Here is a 21,826-nt window from a genome sequence, read left to right on the forward strand (position 1 = left end):
AGTTTTTAGGTTTTTATAGCGCAGCAAATCATCAGACATTTGTAACAACAAAAAAAGACAATGTTGAGCGATAACAGTTATGGTAACAAGTTCAGACAGCCTGCACAATAGTGACTTAGCATTCATCACCTATTCATCATATATGATTCATTCCTCAATGGGACAATCTGCAATTTTTCACCTACAACAGCAAACTTTCAGACAAATTAGAGGACTGCTTGGCTCAACTTATAAATTTATCAAATAGACATTTGATGTTTCATCTCCCCATAACAAATAAAACTTGTCGCTTTACAACCAAATACAGAGCATGTTAAGATCAGGACCTCATTTTATTTGTACGCTTTAAACTGTCCACACTGGGAGATTCAAATTCATTAGTGTAATAGTTAATTGTAAGCTCAACTATTGTGTGTGCATGCTATGGTGTATGCATGCAGTTACTCTTGTGTGTGAGTATGTGCATAGTAATCACTATTAATATGCTTTCACAGCTCGTCGGTCTCTCCATCGAAGGGCACAGCATCCGTCTCCATGTGAATGCTGCTGGGCTCACTGCTGCCCACCCAGCCAATAGGAGTGCGATTGAATGAAGGCCGGCAGCTAATGTCATGATGGTACACCACTGCAGGTTCAGGCTCTTCTTTGGCTGCCTCAGCTTCTGGCAGCTGAAATTTCAGAAACTGATTGGCCTTTTCAAAACCGCCGTAGGGCATGGCACTCCTGTCAAACCAAGGTGAAAGGTTAATTAAAGCTCCTTTTTTTTCACAAATCTTCTACATATCAGACCTCAAGGGAACTACCTGTTGAAACACTTGTACTGGAGTAATTCCTTTTTGGCATTGGGATGTGGCATATTGGTTTGTAGAGTGGCTAACAGACCTTCATCACCCTTCATGGCCTTCTCCCATGGAGACACATAGGTTTTCACATGAATTTGCTGCTTAGTACCGCCATGTTTTCCACCTCCTGTAAAGAAAGTCATCCACATGTGCTGGTAACTAAAACTTAAAAATAAAGGTTGTGGCATGATTGAAATGCCCCTCTTATGCAGGTATTGCTACTAGAAATTGAAAGATTGTGGCAAAATAAACCAGCACAATTTATCTGCAGACAGACAGATTTTATTTTAGCTTTTTCTAAATTTAGTTGTGCTGTTGTTTTATGCAACAATGTGAGGGGTAGGAGCAGCTAAAAAGATCTAATTTTTTTCACTTATAAAACTACCAGAACTGGTGGTTCAATAAAGGATATTTATTTGTATTTTGATATCAGAATACTGACTGTTTGCTTCAAAGGTGAATCCATTCGATGAAACACCATTACTAGCCCAAAAAGACCAGCAGCTGGCCATTCAACTTGTCCAGCATACTTTTTTAACTGGCCCTAGGCTATTGTTGAACTGCACTGTGCCAGAAACTGCGACTTCCTGCAGTGCTTTCTTGATAACCTCATATTGGAACCTGTTTGGGTTTTTTGCACTAAGGCTTGTGTATAGATTAAACGCACAAAGTACCTCATATCAAATAATGAGGTTTAGAGTTGCTCATTATCAGTTTTCTCCAGACTTTAAGCCAAGCTTAGCTAACTAACCAGCTGGTCATGGTGGTTTTAGTACTTTTAGCAAGAAAGCAAATACAAATATTCAACACATTTTTGAATAGTTCAGTGTTTAATAGATATATGTAATTTGGTTTAAAAAAAAATTAAAAAAAATAAATATATATATCGTGTACACTGTTACAGTGGGGCAAAAAAGTATTTAGTCAGCCACCGATTGTGCAAGTTCCCCCACCTAAAACGATGACAGAGGTCAGTAATTTGCACCAGAGGTACACTTCAACTGTGAGAGACAGAATGTGAAAAAAAAATCCATGAATTCACATGGTAGGATTTATAAAGAATTTATTCGTAAATCAGGGTGGAAAATAAGTATTTGGTCAATAACAAAAATACAACTCAATACTTCTGTTGGCAATAACAGAGGTCAAACGTTTACTATAGGTCTTTACCAGGTTTGCACACACAGTAGCTGGTATTTTGGCCCATTCCTCCATGCAGATCTTCTCGAGAGCAGAGATGTTTTGGGGCTGTCGCCGAGCAACATGGACTTTCAACTCCCGCCACAGATTTTCTATGGGGTTGAGGTCTGGAGACTGGCTAGGCCACTCCAGGACTTTCAAATGCTTCTTACGGAGCCACTCCTTTGTTGCCCGGGCGGTGTGTTTTGGATCATTGTCATGTTGGAAGACCCAGCCGCGTTTCATCTTCAAAGTTCTCACTGATGGAAGGAGGTTTTAGCTCAAAATCTCACGATACATGGCCCCATTCATTCTGTCCTTAACACGGATCAGTCGTCCTGTCCCCTTGGCAGAAAAACAGCCCCATAGCATGATGTTTCCACCCCCATGCTTCACAGTAGGTATGGTGTTCTTGGGATGCAACTCAGTATTCTTCTTCCTCCAAACACGACGAGTTGAGTTTATACCAAAAAGTTCTACTTTGGTTTCATCTGACCACATGACATTCTCCCAATCCTCTGCTGTATCATCCATGTGCTCTCTGGCAAACTTCAGACGGGCCTGGACATGCACTGGCTTCAGCAGCGGAACACGTCCGGCACTGCGGGATTTGATTCCCTGCCGTTGTAGTGTGTTACTGATGGTGACCTTTGTTACTTTGGTCCCAGCTCTCTGCAGGTCATTCACCAGGTCCCCCCGTGTGGTTCTGGGATCTTTGCTCACCGTTCTCATGATCATTTTGACCCCACGGGATGAGATCTTGCGTGGAGCCCCAGATCGAGGGAGATTATCAGTGGTCTTGTATGTCTTCCATTTTCTGATGATTGCTCCCACAGTTGATTTTTTCACACCAAGCTGCTTGCCTATTGTAGATTCACTCTTCCCAGTCTGGTGCAGGTCTACAATACTTTTCCTGGTGTCCTTCGAAAGCTCTTTGGTCTTGGCCATGGCGGAGTTTGGAGTCTGACTGTTTGAGGCTGTGGACAGGTGTCTTTTATACAGATGATGAGTTCAAACAGGTGCCATTCATACAGGTAACGAGTGGGGGACAGAAAAGCGTCTTACAGAAGACGTTACAGGTCTGTGAGAGCCAGAGATTTTCCATGTTTGAGGTGACCAAATACTTATTTTCCACCCTGATTTACGAATAAATTCTTTACAAATCCTACCATGTGAATTCATGGATTTTTCTTTCACATTCTGTCTCTCACAGTTGAAGTGTACCTCTGGTGCAAATTACTGACCTCTGTCATCATTTTAGGTGGGGGAACTTGCACAATCAGTGGCTGACTAAATACTTTTTTGCCCCACTGTATTTTTTATTAATTTATACAGTTGTCCTTCTAGATGTATTTCTCAAGCTGTAAACACACTTTCTTAATGCATTTTAAATAATTTTTGGAGAAATGGCCCTCTGTACCTAAAACAGAATTGCACTACAAATGGCCAAAAGAAAAAGAAATTAGACAAACCTTTTAGTGGAGACCACTCACTACTACCTTCTCCTTTTCCACCTTTCTCGCCCACACCAACTCCTGCACTTCCTGCTCCACTTGCACCTCCCGTTCCTCCTGCTCCTTTGCTTCCAGGCTTTGGGGGAGGCACAGGGGCCCCTCCTCCTGTTTGTAGCCCTACAAAATTCAGACGTCCAGACTCCTTGCTAACAAAATGCCCACCCAGGTTTATTATTTGACCTCCCACTTGACCTCCCAGGGAGGGAACAAACTTCTGCAGGTTGTCCTGAAAGAAAGGGTAAATGGACTGGTTGTTATATAGCACTTTTCTACTGTACCTGAGCACTCAAAGCTGTTTATACAACTTGCCTCATTCACACAACCATTTTTTTCTATGCATAAATGCTATCTATCTACCATTCACACACATTCATGCAGCTTGGGTTTAGTGTTCTGCTCAAGGATATTTGGTATGCAAAGTGGGAGCAGCCAGGGATCAAACCACCAACCTTGCAATTAGCAGATGACCTGCTCTACCTCCAGAGCTTCAGCCACCCCATATAGAGCAAAGTATCACCATTATAATCAATCATACACCATACAATGCTTTGATTTGTATTTACTGAATAATAATGATCAGGACTTGAGCATTATGTTTAGGTTAAAATTATGATTGTGTGGTCTTTATCTGCTTCAAGACCAAAAAACCCTCTTATATCACTGTTAAAATTGATCAGTATGATTATAATTAAAGCCCAGGTGACTTTACATTTAAATAATCACCATCTGCATGCTGGTACTAGGTTTCTTTCAAATATTTATATCAACAAAAGCAAAATTGTAAAGGTAAGGATACAGTTCTTCAGGTGTTACCTTTCTGCATGAGATTCAAAGCTAATTCAAGATTTATTTGCCTCAAATTTGCTTGGATTATCAACCTAGTGTCAATAAATTTGCATTGCAGTGACAAACAAGACTTTATTTTGTTTATGAACTAGGCTCTCACCATGGACTCACTACTGAAGATGTCAGGGTTGTTCTCATAGATGAATTTCTCCACTCTCTTCTGTCTCATCTTGAACATCTTGGATCCTCGGTTCTTCAGCAGGGAAAGCTCCTCCAGCATGATGTCTTTAGGAGTTCTGATCTTTGTTCCCAGGTCAAACTCCGATGCCTCTGGCTCTGACTCATATTCTACGTAAGTGAGAGCCAAACAATGGCCCTAACATTGGTAAATGAGGTTGAAAGTAGTACTAACTCATAAACATTGTTTCATTAAAGAACGGTATCCTTTATTAGTAAAGTAGATTGACTTAATTGTACTGCAAATAAGCAGCTAGTTCTCTAATATTTGTACCCCTTTTTGTTTTACCACCGTGTATTTCTGTATACTGTGTTTATATGAAAGAGCTCTACTGAGCAGTGGTAACTTGGTTTCATAGTCACGTCATTTTATGTAAGCCTTACCATCCTGAGGGATATGTGATAGGTCAGTTATGATCTTGGAGGGCTTTTTCCGCTTGGTTAGGGGAGCAGGTGTACCCAGAGGCATGACTTGAGGGGCCAGGGGAGAACACAGAACATTACCTTTGGTTAGAAAAATGTAGAACAAGTGATGATATTAACCTGAACACATACTTAAGCAATGAAATCCTTATGTTCAAGACTCAAAAGTTAATTAATGTTAAGTAATATCAAAACTTCTCCAGAAAAAAGAAGCTCCTTAAAGGGATTAAGTCTAGATAAATAACATAGAAAACTTTAAGAGGTTTAGTATGAAAAAAACATAAATTAACAAAATAGAAACCAAATAAGACAAAGTAATTGATACCTTCAGTTGTAGTTTTCTATTTCACACTACACATCCATATTCAAAGGAATTCATAAATCATAAATTGACTGTAAAGCTTTAATTGCACTGAAAGGGGTGTTGTTGCTTCAGTGTTACCATTGATTTGCACCATAGCCACAAAATAACCCTCAACCATCAACACTTTACCACCACGCCTGAAAGTGAATCCCCGGGACCTGAATGTATCAGACAGACTGACAGCAAGGGCCCTCCTCATTTTTCAAGTTCAAACGGGATGTCAGTGCCCTCAGATTTCTTACATTCTCTAGTGAAACAGATGTCTGCCTCGAAGGAAACGTATAGCTCAATATGTGTTTCAGTTTTGTTTGGAGACACAAGATCTGTACACAGTCTGTGCCAATGTAAACAGAACCATGTTATGGTTGAGACAGAAGCCTCGGGCTTATTAAAATGATGGAATTATTCATAATATTTTATCACAGTCTCTTGCATGGAAACATAAAGGTGGGAAAACTTCCCTCTATCTCATAGGCCAAGCTATCCACTGTGAAAGACATGCATCTGGTTTACATGTAATTATATGCGTGCGTTACATAGTTTCTTATCTTTCTGAACAGGTATCAACACTTTCAGCTCTCACCAGTTTCTTTAAGGCCCAATCAAGTGGCAAAACATCACATCACATCTACTGGCTGTAACTCAACCCACTGAAGCTATTTTTAAAAGCCATTTCCAGCCAAGACATTTTAGCGACATGGAATGGCGTCATTCGGCTATCAAATGGGCTCAACATAACCCTTAAGAACACACCTCCACAAAACAATTCTGACTATATATTTGGCCATCTCTCAAAACAGGTGTACAAACTGGTTTAGTTAATGGATGTTAACGAGGAGGATTTTCAACACTGTCTTTTAATTCCCTTAAATAATTAAAGGCTCAGACAAGTCTGTTCTCAGATTTACCAACCCCTCTCAGGGTTTGGCAGCGCCATATAAAACATATGCAACACCCACCGAGTGAGATGATCAGCACATTTAACCACTCCTTTGATAATTTTAAAAACAGCAAAGGAACTTTTATAGCTATGTTGCATCTGCAATTAATTATTTGTCATAAAATTAAACTGCTAACTGATCATTTTTATTTATTGAACTCTTGAGGTCTTGCATTAGTTTCTCCTTAAGATCAGCTGCAGAAATATGAGTGGGACCACATTGCATGTTAAATCCCTCTCACGGCTTTTGCACTATGCAAAACTGAAATCCTCCCAGTTATCAGCTGTCAGTTGATTGGTAGAACAAATGGACACAGTGATTTGTGGGATGTAGATCCACTCACCGAGTTTTTGTTGTTGTCCTGGCAAGAAAGACAGACCTATAAATACCAAACAGTGAAGAGGAGACCGAGGGACCAATGTTGGTGATCTCGATCACAAGTTTACAAATCCCTCAGTGCCTCTGACCCTACGTTCGCCTGGACCCAGGTCCCGGGAAGTGCAAAACCCAACCAACACTCAGATGGCAGCTCTTTCAGGGGGTTGGGGCTGTTGGTGTTCGTATCAAGACGGGAGGAGGAGGTTGAGGTTGGGTGTATGAATAGGGATTGAGGAGGGGGCAGGGGGGCATTAAAGTCAGGGGAGAAGTCTCTGTTGGCCAGCTGAAACTGCTGATGGTGATATTAAGGGAACAAAATCATTCTCACAGATGGCTCAGAAGCCTATATTTAGTAGCAAAGAGTGAGGGGGACAGAACCCAACTATAATATAACCTCAGAGGACTCTGGGGTGTGTTTAGGGTACACAGAAAGACTTTTCAGTTTCCCTGAACTACTGAATGTGATGGACATGCAGACAATGAGGTGACAGATATTTAAAACATTTTGTGCAAACCATCTGAATGTGGTGGAGTGCAAACCCCAAAACTACCAAAGATATGTCATTAGTATCCTTACTGGTAACTGTATATCTTCCATTTTAAAGAAAACACAAATTTTTGCTTTCTTGTGTGCAAATACACAACCTGCCTTTGACGTCACAACTTTTCCCAGGGCTTAAAAAGTCTTCAGTAAATATACGTACTTACATTGTCATAACAACAGAGTTATCCTTTAGGTGAGGGTCTAACATTATTCGATTTTTTCTACATTATTATAGTGATGATAATAGCATGCAATACAGGCATATGATCATGTGGGGGAAAAAAAGGTTTTACAGGGGTCTATGCAATCCTGTGAAAAACTAAGTACATTCAGTAGCTTGTAGAACCACCTTTAGCACCAATAACTTTAAAGCAATTTTTCTCTATGTAACTTTACGCTCTTACATTGTTGTGGAAAAATTTTGGTCCACTCTTCTTTACAACACTGCTTCAGTTCATTGAGGTTTGTGGGCATTCATTTATGCACAGCCCTCTCAAGATCTCACCATAGAATTTCAGCTGGGTTAGGGTTTGGTCTTTGACTGGGTCATTTCAGCACTCTTTTCTTTTGTTTTTCAGCTTTTCCATAGTAGATTTGCTGCTGTGCTTATCCTGTTTCATGACATGCTTGAACTGCCAAGGAGATGGCCTCACATCTGACTATAGAATGCTTTTGTAAAAAGAGGTGGTGGACTCTGTAATTGCAAGGTGTCTAGATCTTGTGGCTGCAAAAACAAACCCAAATCCCCATAATATCTCTGAGCATTGCATGGTTTGACCTTGGAATTAAATTTGCTGGGATATCCACTACTGGGAAGCTTGTGACATTGTGCCAACGCAACTGAATGCTTCAATCCAGCAAACTGTTTTGCTGAATTGAAGCCTAACGAGTGTTTGATTATTAGCACCTGGCTGCCACTTACCCCTTAATTCCTATGCTAGCAGTAAAAGAGTACTTTAATTTACCTTTCTTTTTCATATGACTGTATAAACATGTATGTAACTCTATAACTCTCCTTAGTGTGAATTTTTTATTTTTTGTGCAAATTTTAAAAAGGTAAATATACAGGTATATACAGGTATCATATGTACAAATTGACACAATATGAATGTGTCATTTTTAAATATTACTGTTACAATTAATATACATTTATAAAAACATGATTGTTAGTTGCCAAAATAATCCCAGGGGTCCTGAGTGAATGTCAGATTTTATGTGCTTAATTCGATCTAGAAAACTTTGACTCTGAAGCACTAACTAAATCTGCAGCAACTTTCTCTGAAGGTCAGTTAACTTTGTATTGTTCTAGTGTTTTTGAGCACACAATCAAAGTAGAAAATGCAACTGGTAACTTTGTGGCTCTGTTTGGATGTTTGACTGTATTAAAGTACAATTGATCTATATGCTATGTGCAACATTGTTCTTAAGTTAAACTTCAATTCCAAGTAAGATGTATCTTATTTTACTTTATATATTCTAAAATATTTTATGATGCACGATTCTGAAATGTAGGAAAGCCATCAGACATTGGGTTTTTGACATCAATACAAATGCCCAATATTGTTAGTTTCCTTTATTTCTTAGGGTTAACTTCCTTAAATATTACTCAGGTCAGCTTTATTTCAAAAAGGTTCTTCAGGCTCTTCTTCATAAAGTCTTGATTTCTCATAAATTTTTGGCTCATCTCTGGCCTCCGAAATCTAAAGAAAATTATCTATTTTTATCAAAATGATCACTGCAGAGAAGTGCTTGTAACAAGTGACATGTTTTCAGTCTTTCTTCGAACCAACTGAAGTCTTATATTTAAATAACAATGGTGACACTGTTTAAAATTTGTGTTTTATTTTTATACATACCTCTGCATACATTTCATTATTTCATATGAAATGTAGAAATATCCATGTCCCTTTTTTGATCAATTCAAATGACATTTCAACGAAGTATTAAATGGAAAGCACTAAGATTTGCTGCAGATGTCTTATTTCTAGTACAGCCCATGGAAAACACTCCACGGGATGTTTTCTGCACATCTTGAAATAGAAACTTTCCATAGGCCCCTTTTTTAATGTATCTTTTTTTAAGTAGGTAAATTAAGAAGCAACTCTTAATTACAGTAGGGACCTGGCAACAATTCATTTTCTTTATAAATAAAGAGTATTATGTTTGGATATTAGCAGCTCTATATATAGCCTCCCATGTGAGTGTGGGGCTTGGCCATTTTTAATGCACTGTCAGTGTACACTGATGCCCCACAGCACCACTTAGTGGCAAGTGTTCATGTAGGCAAAAAGAAAAGAAAGAAAGAAAAATATACTGACACACAGTACAACCATATAACATTATTGCATTACATTATAGTCAAAATTTATACATGAATATACATTTTGAGTTCCAGATATAGAATCACACATTCTGTGTGTTGGGAAATGAATAGATGGCATTAAACAACAAGTTTCCAACGATAATGCACTTTTTGAGTATTAATTTTTAATCTTACTAACAGAAAAAAAGTGAAAATAGTATTTTTTTTATACACCAAACCACCCCCGCCCATTTTATATATGTATAATGTCCAGATTTAGCTCACTCCTAGAGTCTTTACTGAAAAGTAAGAAAGTAAGACAAAGATTAGTCAAAAAGATGACTCTTGGAACTGCAGAAGTAATAAACACTGAATCTTTACAATTTAGCTCTAAGAAATATGTCAAAAAGAAGCTAACTCAATCTCAAACAACTGCTTCAACATTTGTGTTTAAAATGAGAAAAAAAAAACATTAGAAAATACAAAAAAGGACATGTTGTATGCTATAAATTGTACTGACCGGGTATCTCTCCAATATGATGATATGATACTTAAAACTTTACCCCATACTATAGTTTTTGAAGTTTCCTCCTGTGAAATATATGATGAAACATCCAAGGTTTAAATGGTCATGTCTGTTAGTCTGTCACATTAAATTGATGGAGTTTTGCTACTCTAGGATATATCCCATAATATAGATCCTCAGAGCTGTTTATAGAAAAAAAGAAAGAAATTACACTTTGGCTTTAAATTGTGACATTTGGAGTGGTTGTGCATTTGATCTACCTACAATTTTTAACAATACTTAAATGTATTTTCCAGCCCTGAAATTTTAATGTGGCTAGCTCCAATGTTAGAATTTTGATCTTTATCTATACTTTAAGAACTCACAAAATATTCATTGAAGGTAGAATTTTTCATGGCTTTATTAAATGTGATAAAGTTGTTGTACAAACAAAAATGAGCTGATTCTAATCAAGCTAGACACACTCACTGATTTTTTCATAGAATGACCCAATAGGTTCCTTATGTGAAAATATAATTCATATTCTATTATATTATCTGAGTTACTATTTTTATTAACGAGCTACAAACCTATGTAATTTATAAAATTAGTCTGAAGTTAAAAAACAAACAAACTCTGCACTGGTAATAATTTTTATCTTTTAATCCTTTTTTAATGTTTAAACTACTATACAGTTACATTTACTTCATTGTTCAGTTACAAGTTCCATTTCTGCATGCTTTTTGTCATACATTAAAAGACTAACCAACAGAGGGCAGTATAAAATCAGACATGTCAGACAGCTGGAGAGCCTTGAAGTCTAATTTTATTCCTCTAAAAATATCTTGTCATCTCTCAGTATAAACTTCTACTCAGCATTAATAACAAACATTTTTCACACTCATTATTTAATCCATGTACTTTCAGAAACTCACACTGTACACCTCAGCATATTTATATCTAAGATCTAGTTTTCTAATGACATAATGAAAACAAGAACAAGCTTGAAGAGAAACTGTATTTTAAAAAGGGTAAAAAATCAAAAAAAAAAAAAAAATCTACCAAGAGTACCACAAATATAACACAACAGTCTTTCTGTGTTTCTTACTTGTTCCTTTAACATATTCAGTCTTTGGAAGCACATATTCATCAAACATATTTCTCCTTACTTTTTAACAGCACCCATTGTTATTTAGAACACAACAGCTAAACCTCTGTGCTTCTGTCCAACAAACTTCATGGCTCAAACTTTCCTGGTCATTCTAATTTAATTTCTAGAGGCTGTGAGGTATCAAACCAACAGACAGAAGTCTGACTTTGATTGTGACCACTTCAGTGAAATGGCAACACCAGAACTGTGACCCCATTACTCCTAAATATGTCCTCGTTCCACAGCCGCTCTCTTTTCATGAACCCTTTCAGAAGGGCCAGTGCTTCTCTGTCTATCTACTTCCCCATGCATTCCCTCTGAATAAATTACAACTTTACAAAACAAAATACACATTTCTTCATCTGTGTTATTTGTTTAATAAAAGTTATGAATTTACATATAGTTGCAAAGTGCAACTATATGACTCTGGTGTGTCTAGGTGGTAAATAGAAGCAGTGATATCCAGTAACAAGTGTTCATTCAGTGACAGCCCAGGCACTTGTTGTTTGTGACCTGGGCTAAAAAGATAGCATTTCTCTCTAGTTATAGTGAGTGGAGGTATCTGACTTGTTGCAAGAGCAAACCTTGCCTTCACTTATAGACCCTAGCGAGCTGAGGTGTTTAAAAAACAGCATCATTTAAACACCCATGAGTGTACATGACTGAATAGGGCGAGTACTGTGAATTACATGTTATAAGATCCACCTACTCCAGTCTACATCACACAACATATATTTTTAGTGGTTTGAGCTTTGCTCATAATGGCATTCGTTCATTCATTGTTCACTTTTCAGACATTTCAAGTTTCAAAGAATAATTCAGTACAGGCTCTGTTTAGATGGGTTTTCCGCTAAATTAGTAGAAGAGATCTCCAGAAGCCTTACACAAACCTCCCCCAGGACAGGCATATGGTGGGCTATACAGTGTATGGCAATATAGTTTAAAACTAGTGTGACTCATTTAATCTGTTTGCAGCAAAATAAATGTGATAAGCAGCATTTTGAGCAAAAAAAAAAAAATCTTTTGTTCTCATTTAACTTAACTCACCTGTTTTTTATATTTCAATTTCATACTCAATTGCCATTTTATGTTACTTCAGCAGCTAATTTTTGCAGATGAGTCCTGATCTTTGCCCATCAGTTTCCCAAAGCATAAAACATCTTTAACTCCATGTTTTTTCTATCAACCAATTAACAAAATTGTCAGATATATTTCTGTCCATGATTAATTAGCCTTTTCATGAATATGAAGATGTCCAAGCATGGTACTGACTGCTTCATTGCCCTCAGATTGCCCCTGGCCTCCAGACACGGGGCTGAACACCTCCCTTGGTGGCCACAAATCGTGGTTTAGGTGCCTGTACTGGGTTGGACTTGAGTGGAGGCAGAGAGGCAAGGATGCTGAGCTCAGGAGCACTCTGAAACTGTTTGGCTGACTGGAGCCCAGTGGTATATGACACTGGAGCATAAGGTGTTGGGACTGCAGGGGGCACTGGGTTTGGAATGGGAGTGGCAGAAAATTTTGGAAGGTTGGGTGGTCCAGTTGGTTGGGACAGAGGTGCAGCTGGGGTTGGTATACTGTCTGGTGCTGTTGTCAAGGCAGAGACTGGAGTTGGAGTGAAGGTTTCAGGAGGTGGGGAGGTCATGCCAGAGTGAGTCAAACGTTCTCCAAGGCAAGTAGCTGAGCGTGGTGCGAGGACTTTAGGAGCGAGAGATGGACCGGACATAGGTGTAGGTGTGGAGAATCGCTTGACCTCATAGACACGGGCTGTTTTGACGGGGATCTGCCTTGGTGAGGTCAAGGAGCTTCCCACCATTGGTGGTATGTAGTCACGCTGCTGGGCTTGGTAAGAAGGCATAGCTGCTAGATTAGCAGCGCTGCCCCCATAGTTAAACATGGCAGAATTGAGCTGATAGGGTTGCCTTCTCATGAAATCCAGTGCTTTGATGCCCTCTCTTGGAGAGCTTCCTCTACCCCTGTTGTCTGGCTTGTTTGTTTCTCTCTGAGGCCCAGTAGGGATAGATGGGGCCAAAAGTGGGTTGTACCCAATTGGGGGAGGTGCACGGACATTTGGGGAGTATTTCCATTGAGAAGGAAGTGAAGGATTGAGGGAGGAACCAAGGGGTTGTGCTGCACTGTGCATTGTCCCTTCCTTCTGGTAAGTAGTCTCGGGTGGAGTGTCCACTACATACATACCCATACGGCTCTGCCTTTTGGCAAACAGTTGGGCCCCCTTACCTCCTGCTTGGAGAATCTGTGGAGCTTCGTGAACAACTCGTGGTTTGGGTGCCACTGGAGGAGGCACCTTTCCTATGCCAGCCTCATCACTTCTAATTTCCTCAGAATCATCATAGATATTCTCGTCGGGTGGTTGGCCATAGTTGTGTCGGCTGGATCTGTCATCCAGATTCTGCACCATAGACAACAGTTCAGGATTGGGGGATTTCTTTTTAACATCTGGCACATTGAACATTGGTTTGGGTTTCCCATTACGCCTTCGAGCCTCAAGCAAGATTCCTGTGCGACCTGTTGGACCAGGAACTGGGGTTGGTGCTACAGTTTCAGACTGGGAGACCACTGACACTTGAGACAAAGGTGCAATTGAAGATTGCAGTGGTAGTTGAGCAACTGGTGTTTGAAGTGGAGACACTGTGATAACTTGGTCAGCTGACACAGGAATTTGGGATGTAGGTGGACCAGGGACTAGAATCACTGGTACATGTGGTGCTGGTGGTACTGATGGAATAGAGGCTGGAGTCACAATTGGAAATGGAGCCTGCTGAACAGTAGTAATTGGTGGTGTTGACTGCACACAAGTAGAAAGGGATGGAGGGTGGTAGGTAACAGGCGCTTCTGGCTTTGAGACCAAGGAACTTTGAAGTATGGAAGTTTGTGGCGAGATCACTGATGAAGTACCAGGGGATAGCTGTGAAGTTCCTGCTGTATTGTTAATGTCTAGTTCATATGTAGTGGAAAATGGTGGCGGCACAACAGCTGTTGAGGCAGGACGCTGGGTTGTCTTTGTGACAGGTGGCCGGAACGTCACAGGGGCAGTTGCAGCCCGAATGCTGATAAAGCCAGGGGTAAAAGGACGTGCTGTCCTGTTGAGAACATTACTCACAGGTAGTTCTGGCAATGGTGTTTCGGCTGGTTGACCAGGACTGGTCAGAATGGTAACTGAGGCAGTAGCTGGTTTGGGTGCCACTGGTGGAGATGACTCCTCCATGCTAGCTGTGCTGACTGCAGAGTAGGATAGGTCTCCATTAGTCATTCCACGGGATGCAACAGGAACTGGACCTGGGGCTTGTGATAGGATTGATTGTGTGGATATAGTTCCAGGTAGTGTTATGTGCTGAGGTTGTAAGTTTATTTGTGGCTCTACTTCTTGTTGTGACTGAAACATCTGGAGTATCTGAGGTTCCTCATGGACTTGGGATTGTGGAGGTATTTGAGGTTTTGCTGCTTCTGCCTTCTTGGCATGCTCAGCAACCCTTTTTCTCTGTTGCTCAAATAACTGGGCACCCTTGCCCACAGTGTCACTCAAACCTGGACTCGGAGCATCCTCTGCTCCATCCCCACGACCTTCAGTACCTGCTGTTGCCCTCTTTTCCAGCATATCCAGATAGTCACTGTCCCAAGTCGGGTCCGGAACTGATGAAAAACCTTCCTCATCAAACTCAGATTCACTGCCAGGAAGTACCCCATCCTCCTCTTGTGAGTCCTGACACCTGTCCTCATCAACACTACCAAAGCTAGTGAGTGTGTACTTCTTGGAGCGCTGCCTTCTCTTCTTGAACATTAGCACACCTTTTGAGTGAGGATTAGGAGCATCTGTCAGAAGAGAGGCGATTGTTCTACACTTGCTTTTGGCTTCCTTTACTTGTTTGTCTTGCTGTGTATCCCCTCGGTTCAGTTCTGCAGGATATGAAAGTCAAAACTATTAGAAGTTGTTATGCAGTGGCATAATGTAAAGTAAATCTTAGGGTCAGAATTTCAAAAGGAAAAGATTTAGCCTTTGAAAGAATGAACTCTGACATAAGCTTCTAAACCTGTCCTGTCTGCCTGTCCAACAGGCATCCATCTCTTAACTTGCCACAGTAGCACTTCCAGGAAAATTCCACAGAAGCTTTGAGCTTATCACATTAGCTAAGGTGAAGGATAAATTTGCACATTGTTAGGGTCATGTACTCTGACATCTAACTTTAATGAAAGTATTTGCATTCTAATGGAAACTTTGATGTCATAGGTGACTGGAAGGAGAACTTCAAAAGGCATACATACCATATCCTTTAACTTGTTATGGTATTAAACAGATCATAGGCAATCTAATTCTATTACCCTGGTATAAATGCCACATGAAGCGGAATTTTAATTTGTTTAGGACATGGTTCTTAAGTAGGACATTAGAATGTCAGTGATGGCAAGGAGGAATTCCAAGAATCAATTAAGGATGATAGACAGAATGACAAATTTTAGGAAAGAATGCTTAGTCATTTTCTGTGCTTTCATCACTATCGCATTTTTTTAACCTCTCTTCAAAGATTGTGAAACTATTGAGTCAAGGTTTATGTAAGCACATCATTTTAATTGATGCATTTTGAAAAGCATAAAAATGCATTTGCAATTTTAATAAGAACCAAAGTACATCATATTGAGTATTACAGAACAAATCACATATTATTGTTCTTTCAATATACAGTAAGAAAAAAAAAGTAAGAAAAGAGTAAAGGGGATGAGAGCAGCAAGAGCTCTAGATATTATCCTCGGTTTGCCACCTGATATCAAAAAGCAGTTGGTTTTCTGGGCTCCTAGGTTGATTGCTGGGGTTTTTACATAACTGGAGGAACATGCGTTAAACTATATGACTATGCCCTGTTATCAGGTTTGACACCCACCCACTTTGAGCTTCAAACCTCAAAAAACATTTATGCGTGGCTAGTTTTGCTAATTGTCATATTAAACAAATCACACTGGACACGTTAGTCTTTTTGATTAAGCTTGATTAAGCTTCATATCACACTATTCCGACAGTATTGGTACAATTAATTTGGTATCAGTGATGTTTCCAGAGTATCAATGGATATAAATAGCTAATGACCAGCTTCAAAACTCGGCTGGTGACTCTAGGGTAATTATAAACAGGTACCATATATAGATAAATACTGTAGTTCCAAAACTGATCTGTTTTAGCTCCCTAAAGCGCTGTTTTAAATCAATAACTGACCTCTCTTGACGCACTGTTTAGAAAAAGGTAAGGCGTATTTGTTTGATTTTTAATTTTTGGATCATTTGTATCATAATCATAAACTCCCACCAAATCATAATAGGATATTTATTTAACTTTTACATGTGAGGCACAAGTTGATCCCAGTGGCCTTCTCCAGGTGTACTTACTGGCTTGCTTGGCCTTTTCCATGTATGTTGTTGTAAGCTCATCATCGATGGGTTTATTCACAGGACCCACCATGGGCACGAGCTGGTTACGGGAGCCAAGCATCAGAGCCTCCTTTGCCCTCTCAGGGGATACCAGTGGCACATTGGCAGGCTCTAAAAAGCCACTATCCTCCTCTTGCCCTGCATCCCGTGGCCCTTGGTCATCTGCTGAGGATATGATAGAGGAAGTCTCTGTCGATGTCTGGGAAGACCACATTCCGGGACCATGAGGTTGGTAAATCACTTCCCTTCTAGCCACCCCTGGCAGACCTCCTCCTCCATTTCCCTCTCCACCATCCAATAAACGGGGGTAAACATGTGCATCTGGAGCGCTGTCATAGCCACTCATTTCTGATGTCTCCCCACCCTCAGGAGTGGTTCGTCCTGTGGGTTTCCCAGGGTTGGAGTTGCTGGGGCTTCGGCGTTTCTGCCTGCGTTGTCTCTCGTAGCCTGCCACATCTGCATCACTATCAGTCTCGCCATAGTAAGCCTCGCTCCCAGGTGGCGATGTCAAGCCGCTGGTTAGGGTGGAGCGGCTACGATGGACTTCGCGGACAGGTGCATGGTGAGGGTGATTTGGTGACATAGCTCGCAGAGCAGCACGGTACTCTTTGTCTATTCGGGGAGATGGGGCTCGGGTCACAAGCACCACAGACTGAAAACCAGCAGGTGCCCTGAAAACAAGTGCAAAGGTTAAAATAGTATTAATGTCAATTAGTACCTTTGAATGTGATATCATAACTTTTTTTATTTTTAGTATACGCTGTCTTCTTGTTTTTTTAATTCATTTTAAATACAGGGCAGCAAGTATCAAGTCAGTGCATTTTACACTTTTCTTTATCTATTACAATGAGCTGCTGATGCTTTAAGATTGAGAAGAGTTTACTTTCTCTTGTTCTTCTGACCTTTTGACCCGGATGTGTAATATCCCAGGGGAACTGTCGATGAGGTTCATGGCCTGGGCATGGGAGAGCATTGCACATGGCTGCTCATTGATGGAGACCAGCTCATCAGCCTCCCGCAACCCAGCCCTGCATGCCTTGCTGCGTTTGCGCACCTGCATATAGGCAAAACAAGTTAAAAGCTGAAATACTAAAAATAACTGAAAATCTAAATTTTTTGACCCGTTGTATGAAGAAATATTGTTTCAGTCATTTGGTACAAGTCCCTGATAACCTACAAGAAGAGACATCCAGGACTATTTAGAATAGAATAGAATAGAATAGAATAGAATAGAATAGAATAGAATAGCCCTTTATTGTCCTTGTACATGTACAATAACATTTTATGTCTTAAATCAGGTATAAAGGCCTTGCAAGCAGAAGTTTTTAATAATAAAAGAATGAGAATAGACTTCCTCAGTAAACCTTCCTTAGTAAAAGGAAGTAAACTTCCTTTCTCTGTTTTAAATTAATAGTGATTACATGCTACCAAAACAAAATACCTTTACTGTGAAATACCTTTTAAATATTTAGAGTGTGCAACTGTTCATATCCTGCTGAATGATGTCATATTTACTTTTTATTGTTCCAGGATTTTATGAAACTAAACATAACTTGAGGCCAAGTCTCAGCCCTGCCACCTTACTTTGAAGGGCTGTACAAGTTGTATAGTACAGAGTTGTGATAATTTTTTCCCAGAGAATGATCAGGGAAAGACCAGCTTTTGTAACGCTTTTGATTAGAAAATTAAAAAAACAACAGAGCTATGCTGCTGTCTTGGATTGGTTTGTGATAATGACTGACAAAGACAGAGACCAGATTCTGCACTGACAGCTCGATCTTGCTGCAGACATATGCCACATATTACAGCTCGAGTGGAGCTCTCATACACACTTTAACAAGGAAATGCCAGCCAGAAGCCATCTTCATTTGGTGCTTTGCTATTTGTGCCCAAGGTCTGTCAGGACCGTGGCGTTTTGCCCACTCTAAACTGCCTCAGGTCTGTGCAAGCTATAGTAAATCTAAAACAGAGGCCTGAAGATGTTCCTATTTTTTAAGCTAACAGTGCAGTTTTGATTACGCTCTACGAAGGCATATATGAAAGAAATTTTTAATATTAGAATTAGTAGATGGAGAAGCATTGCTTTGGTTACCTTAACTAGTTTTCTTTCCAGCTATTCTAGTTTGTCTGTAATTAAATCCCATGTCCCCATTTAGCTAAGCCTTTTAAAATGGTCCGTGCTTACTTGTGGCAGGGATGTCTGTTATTCATTCACGCAGTCACTTTGTGGCCACAAATCATAACAGTTATAATAGCCTTACATGCGTGCACACATTCACCACATGGGGAAGTACAAAAATACACTTAAAGTCATATAAATAAACACAGAAGCATGCACATGCTGTCTCAACGGCACAGACCCAGGACTGACACACCAGCTCTTTTCAGTGCAGCCACACACTGCTCCACCTGTTTGGGATGATATAGTGTGAGACCTGACAAGATTACAGCTTCCTCCTCTCAGGGGTGAAGGAGCACATTGTTTTAGATGATCAGACAGAACCAGCTGTCCACCTTCGTAAAGGTGACTTGGTGTCCCGAGGCCAGCTTGTCTACATGTCACTCTTCATAACTCAACAACGTAGAATCACTCATGAAAACATATTAAAAGTTTACTTAGACAATCTAAGCCAGTAACATTTTCCAAAGGATAATTATTTTGCCAGTGCAAATATTATATATGAACTCAACTGTGGAAGATAATGAGTTACAGTACAGGTATATATATCAGTGCATTATACAAATAAGGATGCAAGATTCATTGCACAGAAGAACTGGCCATACTAACATTTGAAATTGAAAAAACAGGATAATTTGAAAATTATCCTGTATCCTGTGAAAAAACAGGATATAATACAATTTCCCTGACCTACTGTGCCAAGTAGATAGATTCCTGTATTTTGTAATATGGAGATCATTTTTAAAGGGGGGGGGGGGGGGGGCTTCATTTGAATTAACACCACGCCATATGTGATGTCAGAGCAGCAACAATCTGGAGTAAAAGATGTCAAACGATTAGTAATTCTTTTTGATGTGAACCTACAAGGAAGTGACGATTAGCATCAAGACGATTAGTGCATGTTCAGAAATAGTGTATGAGGCTAATTTTTAAATACTGAGCTGAAACATACACCTTGGCTGACCTAGAGACCTGATGCTTCTCAGCTATAAATAGCCACCTTCAAAAGTACTTCTGCTCAGTCAACAATTATGGAAAGTATGTGTGGATGAATCTATTTTTCATATTATGCTAATATACATTCATAAAGTGTGTGCAATATAATGTGTTCAATACAAACAAATGTACATATTAAGTCAGAAAATAAAAAGAGAAGCTTATATCAGAGGTGCTATTTTTTATATACTTGGGAGCCAAATGAATCCTTTTATCCAGTATATGTTCCCCATCTCATATCATGCCACATTCTGAAATCCTAAATGGAGATCAAGACTGAAATTTGGACTGCTCCATTTCTGCCAAGTGTTGGTACCAAATTATTGCCCATGAAGAATTTGCTTTTGGAGAGTAAAATGAGCTGAGTGACTCCATGTGAGAATTCGAAGGTTAAATATTTCCTTTACCTTCAGTGGACTCAAGGAAATGTGAATATTTAACTAGTCTGCAATTCTCAAAAATGGAATAAAGATTTTTTTTAACATTATAAACAAATATATTATAAAGAAATAACCTGAGGTCACTACATTTTGCTTACTTGTATGTTTTTCACTCTTGTAATTTTACTTTACAATAAAAAAAACCAACTGAATGTATCCTTCAAGATTATCGGGTGTGGCCAGGTTAATTGAAGCGTTTCTTGAATGAAATTATGATGTTGTTCAGAGGTGTAGGGCGCACTGTGGCCAGCAACAGAAAAAAATGTTTTCTGCAAATGTTACTTGATTTCTGGGTTACTATCATTTTCTTTAATGCTGAGCTTAACAGGCAAAGCAGTCAGAGGAAGATATGCAACAGGGTGGCCTAGCATTCCCACCTATCTGTACTTGAAGTTTAAAGTTCACCCAATCAATCATCAGTACAACTCTACATAAAAAAAGTTTTCAAACAAGATGATGACTCATATTCAGGCCCCAAACCAACATTGAACACTGCCAATGTTCCTTTAGCTCTACACAATAAAACTCTGTTGCTGTTTCTCTTCTGCTTGGTGACGCTATTGACTTTAACACTGTTTTGTTCTTTTCACTGTTGTCTTAGCAAACTGTGAAATACTGGCTTCTGTCCAACATACTGAGTGACTCGCCTTACCTTCGCTACCTGGAGTGGTTTCTGGTGTTCCACGCCTCCCTGGAGACGAAACCCCCATGGCGCTCCACCAGACAATGTAATTATCACTTCCTCTACAACCATTGTTCTTCTCTCTGGATCTTCTTTTTTATCTTTTCTTCTTTTTTGTAGTTATTTTCTTTTCTTCTAAGGTTTTTAATCATTCATCTGAGGACCCCCCTCAGTGCTTTGGCCCTAGTTAGGGCCCCATCGGAGAGCTCTGGCCTGCTCTCGCCTAGCACACTGTCCGGGTGCTGACTTCCCTCTGAGCTCGCACTCACACCTGAACACACAAACATGCAAGCACACACACACACACACACACACTTCTGTGTGCCCACCCATACTCCGTGTCAGCCAACTACCATCGCCAAAGGAAAAAGAGAGGGAGAAGGAGAGAGAAATATGATGGGAGGGGGTCTGTGTCTGCTTACACAGAGGAATGCCTGCCCCAAATGAGGGAGGGGAGGGTCCAGCTCAACACTTGTCCTGTCACTCAGACCTGTGCCACTGGGTGCTGTCCTATTTTTGAAATTGGAAGGCACCGCCACCTTCAATGTCTTGCCTGCTCCTCTTCAGATCAATGCAAAGTTACCATTCAGAACATCCAAATGCCAGTGTTTCATATCTGGCATTTGAGGTCGGTAGTAACCTTTAGCAGAGTCACTCTCCCATCTCGCGACAGCTTTGCCATGAGTGAAGACACCACTTATGATTAATTACTTTAAATACATTTTTTTCTGTTGAGAAACATTATCCATGTGGACAGTAAGTGGAGATTGTGGCGCTGTCAGTCATTAGTGCATGCATTCTGCCAGATCCTCTGGAAACATGCAAGGCTGTCATCATAGAGTCTTTGGAAGAAATACTAATGCTCTGGATGAAGAATCTGCATTGCTACACTGAGATTTGACCAAAGTTTATCCACAAGCATTCACAT

General features: G+C 39.9%; 2 protein-coding genes across 2 annotated transcripts; both read right to left on the reverse strand.

Annotated features, from left to right (window-relative positions):
• Positions 1-22: 22 nt before the first annotated feature.
• On the reverse strand, positions 23-6,870 carry myoz1a (myozenin 1a). The gene is made up of 6 exons (XM_085369692.1): positions 6,630-6,870; positions 4,943-5,029; positions 4,482-4,669; positions 3,494-3,761; positions 804-969; positions 23-723 (listed from the first exon to the last, which is right to left on the reverse strand). The coding sequence occupies exons 2-6, from the start codon at positions 5,025-5,027 to the stop codon at positions 489-491; spliced, it is 942 nt and encodes a 313-aa protein (XP_085225818.1). The 5' UTR covers positions 5,028-5,029; positions 6,630-6,870; the 3' UTR covers positions 23-488.
• A 3,703-nt stretch (positions 6,871-10,573) lies between these two features.
• On the reverse strand, positions 10,574-21,238 carry synpo2la (synaptopodin 2-like a). Its single transcript, XM_085369695.1, has 4 exons — positions 20,869-21,238; positions 17,504-17,655; positions 16,560-17,272; positions 10,574-15,080 (listed from the first exon to the last, which is right to left on the reverse strand). Exons 1-4 carry the CDS (start codon positions 20,968-20,970, stop codon positions 12,451-12,453), a joined length of 3,597 nt encoding a protein of 1,198 aa, XP_085225821.1. The 5' UTR covers positions 20,971-21,238; the 3' UTR covers positions 10,574-12,450.
• Between the last annotated feature and the right edge of the window lie 588 nt (positions 21,239-21,826).

The sequence above is a fragment of the Diplotaxodon limnothrissa genome, linkage group LG13 (assembly GCF_057381915.1).
Source record: "Diplotaxodon limnothrissa isolate DT_005_m linkage group LG13, D_limnothrissa_male_GT1.1, whole genome shotgun sequence".
Classification (NCBI taxonomy): Eukaryota; Metazoa; Chordata; class Actinopteri; order Cichliformes; family Cichlidae; genus Diplotaxodon; species Diplotaxodon limnothrissa.